Source organism: Vulpes lagopus, chromosome 2 (genome assembly GCF_018345385.1).
Source record: "Vulpes lagopus strain Blue_001 chromosome 2, ASM1834538v1, whole genome shotgun sequence".
In the NCBI taxonomy this organism is placed as follows: Eukaryota; Metazoa; Chordata; class Mammalia; order Carnivora; family Canidae; genus Vulpes; species Vulpes lagopus.
Genome location: NC_054825.1, coordinates 36,800,642 through 36,815,705, shown reverse-complemented (window position 1 = coordinate 36,815,705; position 15,064 = coordinate 36,800,642). Strand labels below are relative to the sequence as shown.

At 44.4% G+C, this 15,064-nt stretch overlaps 1 protein-coding gene across 3 annotated transcripts in view; it reads right to left on the bottom strand.

The window, feature by feature from the left end:
• The window catches only part of PANK1 (pantothenate kinase 1), a 56,837-nt gene extending 43,089 nt beyond the window's left edge, over nt 1–13,748 (bottom strand). The window contains exon 1 of one of the 3 annotated variants that reach the window (XM_041742346.1): nt 12,682–13,748. In XM_041742346.1, the coding sequence (XP_041598280.1) occupies nt 12,682–13,474 (793 nt within the window). In that variant the 5' untranslated portion in view covers nt 13,475–13,748. Of the gene's footprint in view, nt 1–11,768; nt 12,017–12,681 lie in introns of those variants that run through there. The other 2 variants (XM_041742352.1, XM_041742349.1) reach the window with 2 other exon arrangements.
• Between the last annotated feature and the right edge of the window lie 1,316 nt (nt 13,749–15,064).

Here is a 15,064-nt window from a genome sequence, read left to right as displayed (position 1 = left end):
TTCCCCAAACTGAATCCTTCCAGGAAACACAATATCAAATTTTCATCTATCAACAAACAAGATGCAACAATTTTACCTGTGCTTAGGTAACTGAATTTATTCCTCTAACTGTGCATCATAAAACATTATCATTTCAGCTGAAAATAACACTTGTTAACTTTTGAATGAACAGATTAGGGTTATGTTTTTAAAAGGAGTTCTTTATCTTTTAGAAATACATATGAAAACATATACCATCAAAACGGCATATCTGAGATTTGCTTCAAATCATCCAATTTGAAAGGAGGGGGTTTGGATGTAATAGATAAAATAGATTGGACATGAATGGACGGGTAGGCTAAATGATGAGTGATTAGCACTTCTTGGGTATACACTTTGGTTTTGTATAAGGTTTGAAATTTTCCTAGATAAAAAGCTTTCTTTAAAATCCCAACACTGGGGATCCCTGGGTGGTTCAGCGGTTTGGTGCCTGCCTTCAGCCCGGGGCGTGATCCTGGAGTCCCGGGATCCAGTCCCATGTCGGGCTCCCTGCACGGAGCCTGCTTCTCTCTCTACCTCTGTGTCTCTCATGAATAAATAAATAAAATCTTTAAAAAATAAAATAAAATAAAATCCCAACACTTGGGCAGCCAGGGTGGCTCAGCGGTTTAGCGCCGCCTTTTGGCCCAGGGCGTGATCCTGGAGACCTAGGATCGAGTCCCACGTCGGGCTCCCTGCATGGAGCCTGCTTCTCCCTCTGCCTGTCTGTCTCTCTCTTTCTCTCTCTCTCTCTCTCTCTCTCTGTGTCATGAGTAAATAAATAAAAACTTAAAAATATATAAAAAAAAAATAAAATCCCAACACTCTCCAAATATTCCTACAAGACAGTGAGTGGACAGTGGAGCATTCATTCATGAGTCACCTTTGGAGTAAAATTTAAATGGGAATGAATTGGAGAAATCCCTTTCGCCCCACAGATCCTTCTTGTGAAAACAAACATACCACACTCCTTGGCTGAGACAAATTTCAACCTGCCTGACCTAACCAGAAACATGAAGATACTCTAGCAACTCCACCCTGCCATTTCACCAACAATAAATTAACTATAAATCACCCTAGAAAGGTGCAAAGCTCATTGTGGCCAGACTTAAACCAATTTTAAGAAGAAATGTTGGTTCCCAACCCACATGTAATGAACATGTAGCTCAAAACAATTCAAGTCATTCGAAATAAAAACAGTAGTAAATCATAAAATGAGTATAAAGAACCCCAAAGTTATTATTTTCCTGTGATTAGCACTTTGGTGCATGCATGGATATATACCAATTAGTCATATATACTATTTTCTTCTTTCCTTAATTCTCCTGTTTCATTGCTGGTACACTAACACCTGCTTGTTCTAACTACTGGGTGATCCAGCACTGATTCCCAACCATATTTGGGGTAGGAATTTTTTTTTTAATTTTTATTTATTTATTCATGAGAGACGCACAGAGAGAGAGGCAGAGACACAGGCAGAGGGAGAAGCAGGCTCCACACAGGAAGCCCGATATGGGACTCGATCTCGGGACTCCAAGATCACGCCCTGGGCCGAAGGCAGGCGCTAAACCGCTAAGCCACCCAGGGATCCCCATAAGGGTAGGAAATTAAGAGGGAGAGAGGGAGGCAAATAACAATGTGATTAAAAATTCTACCCTTACACCATAGTGGGCCCTCAGATATTTGTAGAATACTTCTTTCCTGAGAATGAAGCTCCTTTTTTGTCTAACTCCTCATCATCTGGCACTGTCCTTACTTAGCAGAGGACATGCTGACCTCCCCTTCTCTGACTCAAATGCCTTAATAATTCAGCTTGTATTACTGATGCTCTCTGGCACTTTGCTCTGCATGACCCAGGACCTGTTTTCTAGTCAGTGGTGTACTGGTAAATGTTTAGCAACTGGCTTTCAAAAAATAAAGCCTTGATTTTCACTGTTCACCAATTTCTCTAAATGTAAATACACCCACCATAGCCAATTTCAAGCTACCAACACAAGGATACTGAATGCAGAGTTAGGAAGTAAAGTGTACAGCCGACTCACAGAGCCTGTTGGAGCTGGCACTAGCACACCATGGGACTTGTCATGGTTTGCCTAGGATAACCCCAGTTTGTGCCTGTGGTCCTGGCATAATTATTCATGATATTCCTTACCACTTCTTAAAAGTGTAAATGATAGCACTGGGGCACCTAGGTGGCTCAGTCGGTTGACTGGCTGCCTTTGACTCAGGTCATTATCCCAGGGCCCTGGGATGCAGGCCCACGTCTGGCTTCCTGCTCCTCGAGGAGTTTGCTTCTCCCCCTCCTCAGCTAGTGCTCTCTCATACACGCTCTCTCTTTCATAAATAAATAAATAAATAAATAAATAAATAAATAAATAAATAAATACTTTTTAAAAAATTAAATGTTGGGATGCCTGGGTGGCTCAGCAGTTGGGCGTCTGCCTTTGGCCCAGGGTGTGATCCTGGAGACCCGGGATCAAGTCCCACATTGGCTCCCTGCGTGGGGCCTGCTTCTCCCTCTGCCTGTGTCTCTGCCTCTCTCTCTGTGTCTCTCATGAATAAATAAATAAAATCTTTAAAAAAATACAATATACAAAAACTAAAATTTGATGATATGGGCCTAGGTGGCTCAACAGGTCAAGTATCTGCCTTCAGCTCAGATCATGATCTCAGACTCCTGGGATAGGGCCTTACGTGCTCCCTCTCTCTCTCACTCAAATAAATAAATAAAATCTTTGAAAAACAATAAGTGTTGATGACATATTATACAGTCATTCCAAAGAATAGATCACATTTGGGCCACTTCCTTACAGTAAAAACCTTCCATAAAAGATAAGAAGTATCATCTTGACCTAATGGATATTCCTTTCCTTCCCCTAAATACGTAGCATGTCTTTAGATGTTGTTCACCAACCATTGGTAGCTGGGAAAATATGAAGAGTAAATAGAAAGCCTCAATTATGTTAAAGCCCTTTGATGCATACACAGAGTTTAGGGACTTTGGAAATGCCACAGTATTTGAGTAAAATCAAGCCAGGCAATTGGCATCAGGCTACACTCCAGCTTGGGATCACAGGGAGCCAAGTATCACATCCTGTGGGCAGAGTGTGACCCACAGGAACAAAAACTGGTTAGCCTCCATGGGACCCATAGGCTTACTAAATCTCAGTGCTTGGGCAGCTTGGGTGACTCAGCGGTTTGGCACCACCTTCAGCCCAGGGTGTGATCCTGGAGACGCAGGATCGAGTCCCACATCAGCCTCCCTGCACGGAGCCTGCTTCTCCCTCTGCCTCTGTGTGTGTGTGTGTGTGTGTGCGTGTGTGTGTGACTTTCATGAATAAATAAATAAAATAGTTTTTTAAAAAATTTCAAAATAAATAAATAAATAAATCTCAGTGTTCAAGGTTACCCAGCCCAGTACTACCTAATCCCCTTTCTGACAATCCCAAGAGGCCATCATCCTGTCTAAGCTTTAATACTTTTGGCAACCCAGTACAACCAATACTGAATCACAAAAATGATGGCATCTGGCAGGTGAGTGCGTGGGTCTTGGTTTTTCAGAGGGTAGGACCCCAAGGAAAAGTCAAGATAAAATAACTGTCTTTATTTTTTTATATATATATTTATTTATTATTTATGATAGACATAGAGAGAGAGGCAGAGACACAGGAGGAGGGAGAAGCAGGCTCCATGCCAGGAGCCTGATGCGGGACTCGATCCCGGGACTCCAGGATCACACCCTGGGCCAAAGGCAGGCGCTAAACCACTGAGCCACCCAGGGATCCCCAATAACTGTCTTTAAATATCCAGTGAGCCGTCACATAGAAAAGGGACTGGATATAATGGACTGTCAAGGTAGAAGTTGTTATGGGAGTATGATTTGACTTCATGTAAGGAAGGGCATCTTAACACCACCAGCCATAAGAGCTAACATTTATTGAGGCTTCCGCTGGAAGCCTCATCACACTGCTGACCCATATCAAGCTTTAAGTCACACAAGTCCACTCCTCCCTCTCTCAATCCTGGACTGTCTACCTCAGGCTATAAAGGAGTTGTCTGTCCAGAAGCCCCAGACGATTCTTAATAACTGACACTACCCAGGCTGGACCCAGCTCACAGAGGCTCATGCGGGCTCAGACCGCCCAGAGGTGCAAGCTAAAGGCCCTGTGGCCCAGACTCAGCATAGAGTCAAGGCCAGGTGCAACAGAAGGTTCACACTCCAGTCCCAAAGACAACAAGTGCCCAGAAATAGCCATTTCATCATCTGCCAGAACAAAGTTTGCTGGGCTGCAGGGTAGAAAGGCCTCAAAATTCCATGTGGCTGTTCTGAACTCTGAAGCCTTGTCCAACTCATGCAGCTTTTATATAAAGGCAAAGTGCTCCCTTTCTTAATTCTTCTCATCTCTTTTGTGCATGAACTGCCTCACTCAAGGACTGAGGTATAAAACTGTAAAGATCAAAGGAAGAAACTTCCTTTTTTAAAAATAACTTTGTCCTGACACTAGTTTAGCAGTAAAATGAATGACAGTCTTCTTAGTCTACAGTTGCCAACATTACCCTCAGATGGGCCATGCTGTATGTGTTCCATCTCTGGAGCTGCAATAGAGCAATTTACGAAAGTGACAATGAGGTCATGAATTGTGACACAAGCCATGTGTCCTGCTTCTGGAAATGTCAGAGGGAATTAGGGGAGCTTCCACTCAGGATGTGTTGTTAGGCCAGTTTGGAAGGTACCCTGAAACCCCAGCCCAATCTCAGTCCAGGCAAGATGAGTTCAGTCCAGGAAAGATGAGTTCATGGAAATTCTGAGATTTCACAAAGTTTTGAAAGCCTCTGTGATAAATAACAGCAATAATATTGATATTAAATGCCCTTTATTAATAGTTGCTCCTGATAATAGCAAAATATCTTTTACTATGCACATACCAGGGTCCAACCATTCTCTTCTACACTTATCTGCATTTTTCATATTTGGTCCTCACAATGAATAAGATGGGCACCATTTTCTCTATTCAAGAAGTACTCCTAGAAGTTGAGGATCTCACCTTAAGGCTATACTGTTATAAACAGTGCTGGAGTGCCTGGGTGGCACAGTCAGTTGAGCACCCAACTCTTGGTTCGATCCCACGGTCCTGGGATGGAGCCCCACGTTGGACTCTGTGCTCACTGTGGAGTCTGCTTAAGACTCTCTCTGCCCCTCCATCCCCACTCTCTCTCTTTCTCTATCTAAAATAAATAAATTAATCTTAAAAAAAAAAAAAATCTACAGTGCAATGAGGCTCTGAGTTTAGGTCTGGTGGCTCTAAAGCTCTCTGCACTACAGAACACTACTCATACTTCCTGAGAGTCCTCTAGGATCCTGAGTCTACCCCAGCAGAGTCAAAATCTAAACTCATATAGTTTTACCCTGAGCCCTTGTACCCTCTCAGTTTCTTCACCTGAAAAAGGAAGAGGATGATAGTATCTGTCTTACCATAGTCTGAATATCTTATAAACAACAGAAATTTATCTTTCACAGTTCTGAGAGTCTAAGGTCAAGGTTCTGGTGGATTTGGTGTCTGGTGACAGCCTGTGTCCTAGATGACTGTCTTTTGGCTGTAACCTCACATGGCAGAAGTAGGGATGGAGGGGGGGCTAGCTTTCTGAGGTCTCTTTTATAAGGACACTAATCCCAATCATTAGCGTTCTAGTGTCATGACCTAATCACCTCCCAAAGGCCCCACCTAATATAATCACCTTGGGGGTTAGAAGGTCAACATATGAGTTTTGGAGGGACACAAGCGTTCAATCCATAGCAGTACCCATCTCATAGGGTGCTAAGAGTGTTTGCTCAGATAATCCATGTAAAATGTTTAGCTCAGAGTCTGCACATAGTACATGCCCCTTAATGCTGGCCACTGTTACTCCCACAGACACATGGATCAGCTTTTTGCCAAAGGTGTACAGCTTGCATACACTTATCTCTTCTGAAAGTTTTACAGAACACATTTCCTTTCCCCATAAACAGTAGGCTTATTGTGGCATAAGACAGTCAGCTAGCTGGCAACGGACTTAGACTTGGGTCTGAATTTTTGGCCCTGCCATCCAATGACTACAGCTTGTTGGGCAGGATACTTCATTCAATTTTCTGAGACTCTCTTTCCCCAACTGTAGAATGGAGAGTGGGGTTGGTAATTTGCATGCTTTCATAAGAACATGTACAAAACAATGGGCAGGTAGCTGTTGCTCAATAACAGCTACTCTGATTACTCAAAGTGACTACCGTAAGTTCTTACTATTGTCATGAGTTTTTCCATCCTCTTTTCAAACTATAAAGAAATCTGCTAAAAGTCCAGAACATTATTTTGATGTAACTGCCTCTAAAACTAACATTACCTACCTCACTCCTTCGAATCGACAGCTCCTTTCAAATATATTTCCAAAGAGAATATGAACACACACACACACACACACACACACACACACACACACACACACACGAGATTACCCAGCTCTAAGCATTTAAGAGATGTCATGAATTAAGTAATGAGATACCAAACTTGACAGTGGCACTATCTAGAGAAAAGGTCTACTTAGAAATTCTGTGCACCACATTGGGTACACTATATCTGATTCAGAATACTGCCATCCCAAGGTGAATACCAGCCTACCTATTAAAGCTAAAGCACATATAACTAAACATCACAGAAGTCAAACCTTGATTTACTTTTACTTTCATGGCATTTGGTTTGTATTAAAACCATACACATGCATACAAGCCAGGCTACCACAAAAACCAAATCAAACCAAACTTTAAAACTGTCGATTAAAACCAGTACTCCTTTGTTTCCCTACTAATTCTGTTTCCAAAACCATGATGGATTTTGTTTTATACACTTCTTAAGTGTCCGACATGCTAAAAATGAGCAGCACTCTTTCTATTTTTGGTTACTATGACAAACAAATATGCTTTGTATTAATGTTGAAATTTACTTACTGGTCTTTTGAGGAAAAGTATTCACATTCTAACAGATCCTGATATTTGACTTAACCACTCAGATGTTGGACACTTGGGCCTTAAATTCTTTTTTTTTTTTAAGATTTTATTTATTTATTAATGAGAGACACAGAGACCAACTGACCATGTCCCAGAAGGTAGCAATACTATAGTGTGCTCTTGCCTTCCATTTGTCTTTTGTTCTTGAATTTGCAATGCTTCCCTTCCATCTAGAAGCACCGAATATGTTGTCTTTTTAAAAAGCACATATATCTACACTCTATGCAGATATAACTGGAAAATTCTACCTATTACCTTTTTATCCTGGTTTTTCTAATTAGCCTGATTCAGAGTTAGTGGAAAGCCTAAATGCCAAAGCTAAATAACCTAATGTTTAGAAAATTAAAGCCTTGTACTTTTCACCGTGGTGGTAGCTAAAACTGTTAACAGATTTGGTTTCTTCACGGGATGCTTAGGTGGCTCAGTGGTTGAGCATCTACCTTCAGCTCAGGACATGATCCTGGTGTTCCAGGATTGAGTCCCACATCTGGCTCCTGCATGGGGCCTGCTTCTCCTCCTTCTGCCTATGTCTCTGGCTCTGTGTCTCTCATGGATAAATGGATAAAATCTTTAAAAAAAAAAAAGATTTGGTTTCTTCAGTTTGTACCCATGTTATGTGCATAATGAACTCTCACCCATTTTCTACTAGTATTCTTCTACCTAAATGATTTGAGAAGCCATACCTACCCACTCCCACCCCACAGGAGGCTGCCGGCACTGATCCAGTCCTTATTTCTGCTTGTTGCACAACAGAAGAGGGAATGGACAGGGCAGCACTCACCCTCCTGACTTCTGATGATGCCCAAATATTTGCCTTTCTGTAGCATAGTGTTCAGTGACTCCAACAATCTCTTTTGCATTTTTTTCCTCCTTCCACTAAGGTGGCTCATATAACAGTGTCCTTGTGGTCTAAAATACCCAGCATTTCAAGGCAACATCTAAATACTACTTTGTTCCACTTCTGTTCCTCCTCCTCAAAAAAAAAAAAAAAAATGTATTCACATTCTCAAAATGTATTTACAAAAATAACTTAAGGAGCGTCTAGGTGGCTCAGTTGGTGGAGGGCTGGACTTCTGTTTTCAGCACAGGTCATGATCTCTGGGTGGTGAGATAGAGCCCCAAGCTGAGTTCCTGCTCAGCGGGTGTCTGCTTGACATTCTCTCTCCCTCTCAAATAAACAAATTTTTTAAAAACAAACAAAAAATACTTAAGAGTTATGTACGAAGTTGTTGCTGCAGCATTATTTATGGTATAGAGACCCTCGCTATGGCCTAAAGCTATGAGAGAAAGGTTAAATAAATAATGGTATATCCATATCATGAATACTGGAAATATAATACAACTATTAAAAATGATGTTTTAATGCCATAAGAAAATGTTTATGTTAAAATTTTATTTTTAAATAAAAAGTTATCAAAATGTATTTTTTAAATATTTTATTTATTAATTCATGAAAGAGAGAGAGAGAGAGGCAGAGACACAGGCAGAGGGAAAAGCAGGCTCCATGCAGGGAGCCAGATGTGGGACTCCACCCTGGGACTCCAGGACCATGCCCTGGGCCAAAAGCAGACGGTCAACCGCTGAGCCACCCAGGCGTTCCTGTTACAGCTTATTAAATAAAACACTTTGGTCTTTCTTATTCTGAGCCTGTATTTTTTTTTTTTATATACTAAGTCAGTCTGAATTGTCTCTGCCAGTTCAATTGTCCTGTCCTATGGATTAATAGTGGACAGTATTTTGTATGGAGGTGATGACAGTTGGCATTTGCTGAATAACTGCTATGTGCCAAGCAGGAATCTAAGTTCTTAATATACATTATCTCATTTAATCCTCACATCAACCCAATGAGAGAGTACGATTATTGATTATCTCCATCTTATACTGGAACTGAAGCAGGAAGGTAAGATAACTGGCTTTAGTCCATCCAGCTGCAATTCAAACTCAAGCTCTCCCAGCCCGGGGGGGCTCAGCGGTTTAGCACCGCCTACAGCCGGGGGTGTGAACCTGGAGACCCAGGATCAAGTCCCAAGTTGGGCTCCCTGCATGGAGCCTGCTTCTCCCTCTGCCTGTGTTTCTGCCCCTCTCTCTCTCTCTCTGTCTCTCATGAATAAATAAATAAAAATATTAAAACAAACAAACAAACTCAAGCCCTCCTGGGGATGAATGGCTACACCATTTACAATACATTAGGTCCTCACAGCATTTTATTAGGACTATTATTTGTTTCAAAATATTTGAGAAATGTACTATCTCTGTAAGGTGTCACTTATGTGTGCTTTGAAGAATCAAAGTGCCAAGAGCAGGCCAAAGGAATCTCCCAGTCGATACTTTATGGAAAATCCACTGAAGGACTTTTGCCAAAGTCTATCTTATGGATGGAGATGGCTATCTCAACGAGGTGGGAGTTAATGTCATTTGTACTTTTTCTCTGTGACATCAATCAAATGTTCATATACCCAAGGTGCAAGGCATAAGAGAAAAAACTATGTTATCTATAGTCAGACTTCCAACTTAATAGAGGAGATAAGACAAATAACACACGTGAAACAATTGGCGCAAGTAAAAAAAAAATTCCCCAAACCCCCAAACATAGTTAAATGCTAAAGCATGTGGCAGAGTGGATAACTAGTGTAGAGTCATGTAGAAAGAACTATCAGCTCTGAAGTGTCATAGAATTTGAAAGATACAAGAAACCACACTTGAAGATCATCTAGCCAACTCCAATATCTCAAGATGAGAGCTAGTAACTTAGTTAAGGTCACACAGCTGCTGAGTAGCAGAGGGAAGTCAAGTAACCAAGGAAGCCTGATGAAGCAGTTAGTCTTAGAAAAGCTTTCCAAGGACAAGTAGTAAGGAAATAGTACTTTCAGTGAAAACAGTGGACAATGTTCCCCTCTCCTGGTTTAGCAAAATCAACCTGCCACAGGTCTGGTGTTTAAATTATAAGCTTGTTTATATAAATTATAAGCTTGTTTATATTGTTTAAATTATAAGCTTGTTTAAATTATAAGCTTGTTCCTGCACTGAGATTTAAATTTTTTAAACAAATAGAAACTATTGAATCATTTGTTTCATTCTACTCATTGTTTTTTTTTTCTTATTGTTTTTAAACATAAAGAATTTCAATATGTACTGCACTCGAACTGCAATATTACCAAGCAGAAACATACCTACTCACATAAGCATTCAAGATGCTTATCTGAGAGAAGTAAGATCTGGCTGTCTTTAGCACACTTCTGGTTTAAATAAAATCAAGTGTCTAATGTTGTAAACTGCTAAGTAGGAATTATTTGCCTAGCTTCAGGGCTTCCACCCCAACATACTCTTACATTTTATTTAAAGCATCCAATACTTTGTTATAGTTGCTCACAGAAAATCTATCAGTCATTAGAAAATAGGGATATACTTAACTCTCAGTGTATTAGAGAACCTAAATATGAATGATTGAGCATATCTTTTTTCATAAAAAGATACCTAAATAGTAAAAAAATACACAAAAGGTAACTTAGGCAAGGTATAAAGACATTAAAGTGTCTAGTTTTTACAGAGAAAAATTGGTGGTGAACACGGCAGATGTGACTCAGAACACATAAAGTTTGTTTCGGAAATGTCTGTTCAAATTCGAGAAAAGAAAACATGCATGGTAGGATAATAAAAAGTCAATTTCGATGGATCCCTTTTAAAAGTTTACGTGTCCTGGTCACTGAACTTAAAATAGCTAAGGTGTTTATTTTTTAAGATTTTATTTATTTCTTCATGAGAGACACACACAGAGAGAGAGAGAGAGAGAGAGAGAGAGAGAGAGAGAGGCAGAGACACAGGCAGAGGGAGAAGCAGGCTCCAAGCCGGAGCCCGATGTAGGGACTCAATCCCTGGACTCCAGGATCACGCCCGGGGCTGAAGGCGGCGCTAAACCGCTGAGCCACCCGGGCTGTCCAGGTTTTTACTTTTGTAAAAAATACAAACCACTTTAATTTTTGACACCAAAGATCCAGGCATAAAGTTACATTTTCTTGTATTCTAAAATAATAATCCCTGTAGGTTTGCAAGCTCAAATTAAGGCTCAAATTATTTTTTTCTATGCTTCCAATCTATTATTAAGAGTGTACTTTAAATTTCTCAAAACTTATTTCAAAAGGTGTTATGCCCTCATAGACCATATAAGCTAGCTGTATACACAAAAACTCAACACAGTTCTCTTTCAATATATTTCAGCTATTTACAAATTGTCATGCAATTTGTACATGTAGATCAGACAAATAACTAAAATGTGGTTTCGAAAGAACTAAAACCAGTTAATAAATCATAAGTAATCAATATTAAGTCAATAAAGACATTTTCTAACAAGTCTCAAAAAGAAAAATAATAAATAAATAAAATAAATTCAAGCGCTAAATAGATGTCCTCCTTACAACCATTACCAAATCTTCCGTGTGGCTTCAAAGTTCCAGACAAGACTTCAACTTTCAACCTAAACATTTCAGATCTACAAAATACAAGTATCAGAGTCAACGGCCCCGCACATCAATACCTTCCAAAGTCCCAGAGATGTTAATTGAGCGCAGGAAAACTAAGAGTCTAAACAGAGACACCAAAGTTGGCCAAATATCAAGCTTTTATAGATAAATCCAAAACCTGTACTAGCAATTTCTCCGTGTCAGATATACGTAAATGGTGTTTGAGTGCAATCACTAATTAGTATGCATTTACTTACTTTGCTTTTTGCCATTTATAAGCTTCATTAAAGACACCAGTTGAATGAGGTTCGGCTCAGATAGGAAAAACCAGTTGTAAACTCGATCTACAAATTTACATCTCACAACGTCCTGCGGGGAAGGTAGTCTTTATAAACTAACCTCATACGCAAGCTCGGACCGCGAAATAACGCATTTCAGCCTTTTACGCTGCACAGTAAGTACCATTAGAAATCCTCAACTCTCTATCTCCTCAGTTCCCGAAAAAAAAAAAAAAAATCCACCTCCAATTCTCATTGGTCCACATAGTTCCGGCCCACATGGTATCAGTGGGTGTGTCATTGCCGACAGGTCCTCTCATTGGCTACGAGGGAAAAGCCTTTAAGAGGCTGTGATTTGGGGGGTTGTCAAACTCCACGCCTCCAGGCCTGGCGCTTGCCAATAGACCCGAGGTACTGGCGGCTTGTCTGCGATTCAAAGGACAAGGTGGCTGCCTGAGCGCCATCCCCGGAATGATGAACTCTGAAAAGGAAAAGGGGCAAGGAGATGCGAGAGGGTGGCTCCGGCTGTCCCTCCAGTCTGCGCCTGCTCCCGGACCCCGAGAAATGTTCTCACACGTGCATTTTCCCAACAACGAATTAGGAAGGCGGGCAGAGCAGTCGCCTTTCTAGAGCCCTGACTGCAGGAGCAGCGCCGGATCTGTATTCGATCGGCCCATTCTGCAGACCGAAGCAAGCAAGCGTGAGGCTCAGGCAGCGATCTCTAGCGCCTGGAGCCCCTGGGGAAAGAATCGGTCCCGGGCCCCCCGCACAGCCCCGCCGGCGGGCGCCGAGGCTCCCCCGCGCGCTGCGGTGCCTGCCCCGCGGCTCCCCGGTGCCGGGCCCGCGGGGTGCGCCTGCCGCGCGCCCGCGCCCCGCTCGCCGAGGGACTTACGCGGCCTGTGCTTCCTCCCGGAGTCCATCCTCCTCCGCAGCCGGCATTTCTTGGCCGGGGAGTCGTGCTGGGGGGGCGGTGGCTGCGGCTGGAGCTCGGGCAGCAGCGGGAGGCGCGGGGGCGCCGCGTCGCCACCGCCCGCGGGGCCGCGGCCGCAGAGGCGCGGCGGCTGGAGCGGCGGCGGGTGGAAGCCGTTGTGCAGCAGCCCGTTGGCGGCGGCGGCGGCGGGGCCGGGGCCGGGGCCGGGGCCGGGGCCGGGGCCGGGGCCGGCGGGGGCCCCCGGGGCGTGCGTGGCCGAGGGCTCCGGCCGCCCGCCCCGCTCGCCCATGCCGGGGGCTGGTGCGGCGGCGCGCGGCCCGCGGCTCAGGCGGCCTCTCTGGAGGTCATTCTCGGGCGTCTTGACTCCCCCGGATCCTCCCTGCGGCTTCCGATTCAGCAGCCGCAGAGCCGGCGCCGGGGCACGGCGAGCCCGGCGCTCCTCCCCTTCTCCCACCGGCTCCCCCCGCGCGCCCGCGCTCTGCCCCCCGCGCGCCCGCCCCGCCGCGCCGGCCCGGAGCATGCCCGCCCCCCGCGCGGAAGCGGGGATCCCCGCCGACCCCCAGCCGGGGCCCGCACAGCCCGCCTCCCCCCGGGCCCCGGGCCGCGCCACTTCCCACGCGGCTTCCTCGCCGCCCGGCCCCGGCCCCGGCCCCGGCCCCGGCCCCGGCCCCGGCCCCGGCCCCGCTACTGAGCATGCCCAGTGCTGCCCGCCGCCGCCGCCGCCGCCGCCGCCGCCACCGACGAGCTTCAACATGGGGACCGAAGTTCTCGGGGTTTGCAAGGAGATGGGCGGGTTGGGCTTTGTGCTCGGAGCAGGAGAGGGGACTGGGCGAGGCTGGCGCCGGAGGAGCAGGCAGCCTGGGGAGGAACACCGGGGACCCCAGTGTTTGCAGGGCTTTCGGGTCTGCTAGTCCTGCTAGCCCCGCGGGGGGCTAGACACCTTGGCAAGGTCACTCGCGGTGTCCCCTACAGCAGCCCTCCTCGCCTTGCTTTGCGAGTGTGCGTGTGTTCGGTTAAGTGACCAAACTACTCGCAGGCCTGAGTGGAGGGAGGAGAACGATTATTTATGGGAAGCAGGCCGATCTGGGAGGCAGGGGAGTGAGATTCTTCCCTGGCACACACACGGACACCATGTGGTCCCTGGAGTTGCCTTTGCAGGGAGGAAGCCTGGGAATACAGTGTAAGGACAGCGAAGGACACAGCTGCACACAGGATTAACCGGTGCTGGAAGACACCGCGTAAACAGAAGCGGCCCCAAGCTATAAAAAGCACTTTCCTCACCCAGAAAGGACGTCAAGAGACAATGTCATCCTATTTATAGAGTAAGGAGTTGCCTGTGTTCTAAGGAGGGAAGGCAGCATGGCAGGGCGGTCAGCGCCATAAGCTTTGGAGTCAGAGCTGGGTTCAAATTACGACTTAGCCACTGAGCAAACCCATGGAAAATTGCTCGGGTTAACACACCTGACAATAGGAAACAGGACTGGACATGCTCAGTAGGCAGGACAGATCTGGGTGGTGAGGACCTTACCGAAGTTATGTAATGCCTTGAGGCCTCAGCTTTCCAATCTAAGAAGGAGCTGTTGTGAGAAATCTACCTAGTACGATCCTGGCACACAGTAAATGCCTCAAAGAGGTAATTATTTTAATTACGTTGTTATTAGCAGTTCATCCTTCAAATGAGGGGAGCAAACCATGCTCACAGCCACATTTACTGTATGATTTCTTTCTTTTTTTTTTTTTTTTCCCCATTTGAAAGCAGTTATTTATTAACTGACCAGATTACAAAAATAATCATGGTAGATACCTTAGTTCATCCTTCCAGTAAGCCTATTGGTCTGGTCTTCCCTGTTGCCAGCATCTCCACCTTCTACAAAATGAGTGGTCTTTTTCTTCATTCTGCCTCGTGGAGAAGATAATTTGAAAGGCCATAAAAACTTGTTTGCTTCTTTGAAACGTTTTCCAACAATATAGATCTCGTGACTCAGATCCTCCATGCAGATGATGCCATATTTATCAAGAGATCCGGCTATCAATGTGTTATCATCTCTCAGGGCAATTCGCTTCTTATTGATCCTGCCATAACCATGCTCATAGATCAATTCATTCACTGACTTCAGGTTTGGGTACCCCCATGCTATGTAAGGTTCCACAATCCTTAGCATGTTAACTGAAGCCATTGAAGATCTGGCGTAGGCGAAGAAGCTGCAACACCTTTCAAACCTTTGGGCTCACACCATTGATACCTCTGATCCTGATGACAAATGCTAATTTGGGTTCTGCAGGCATGTAGAAATTGCCACCTTTTCGAATTCGAATGACATCCTCGCCATTCGAATCTCAGTTC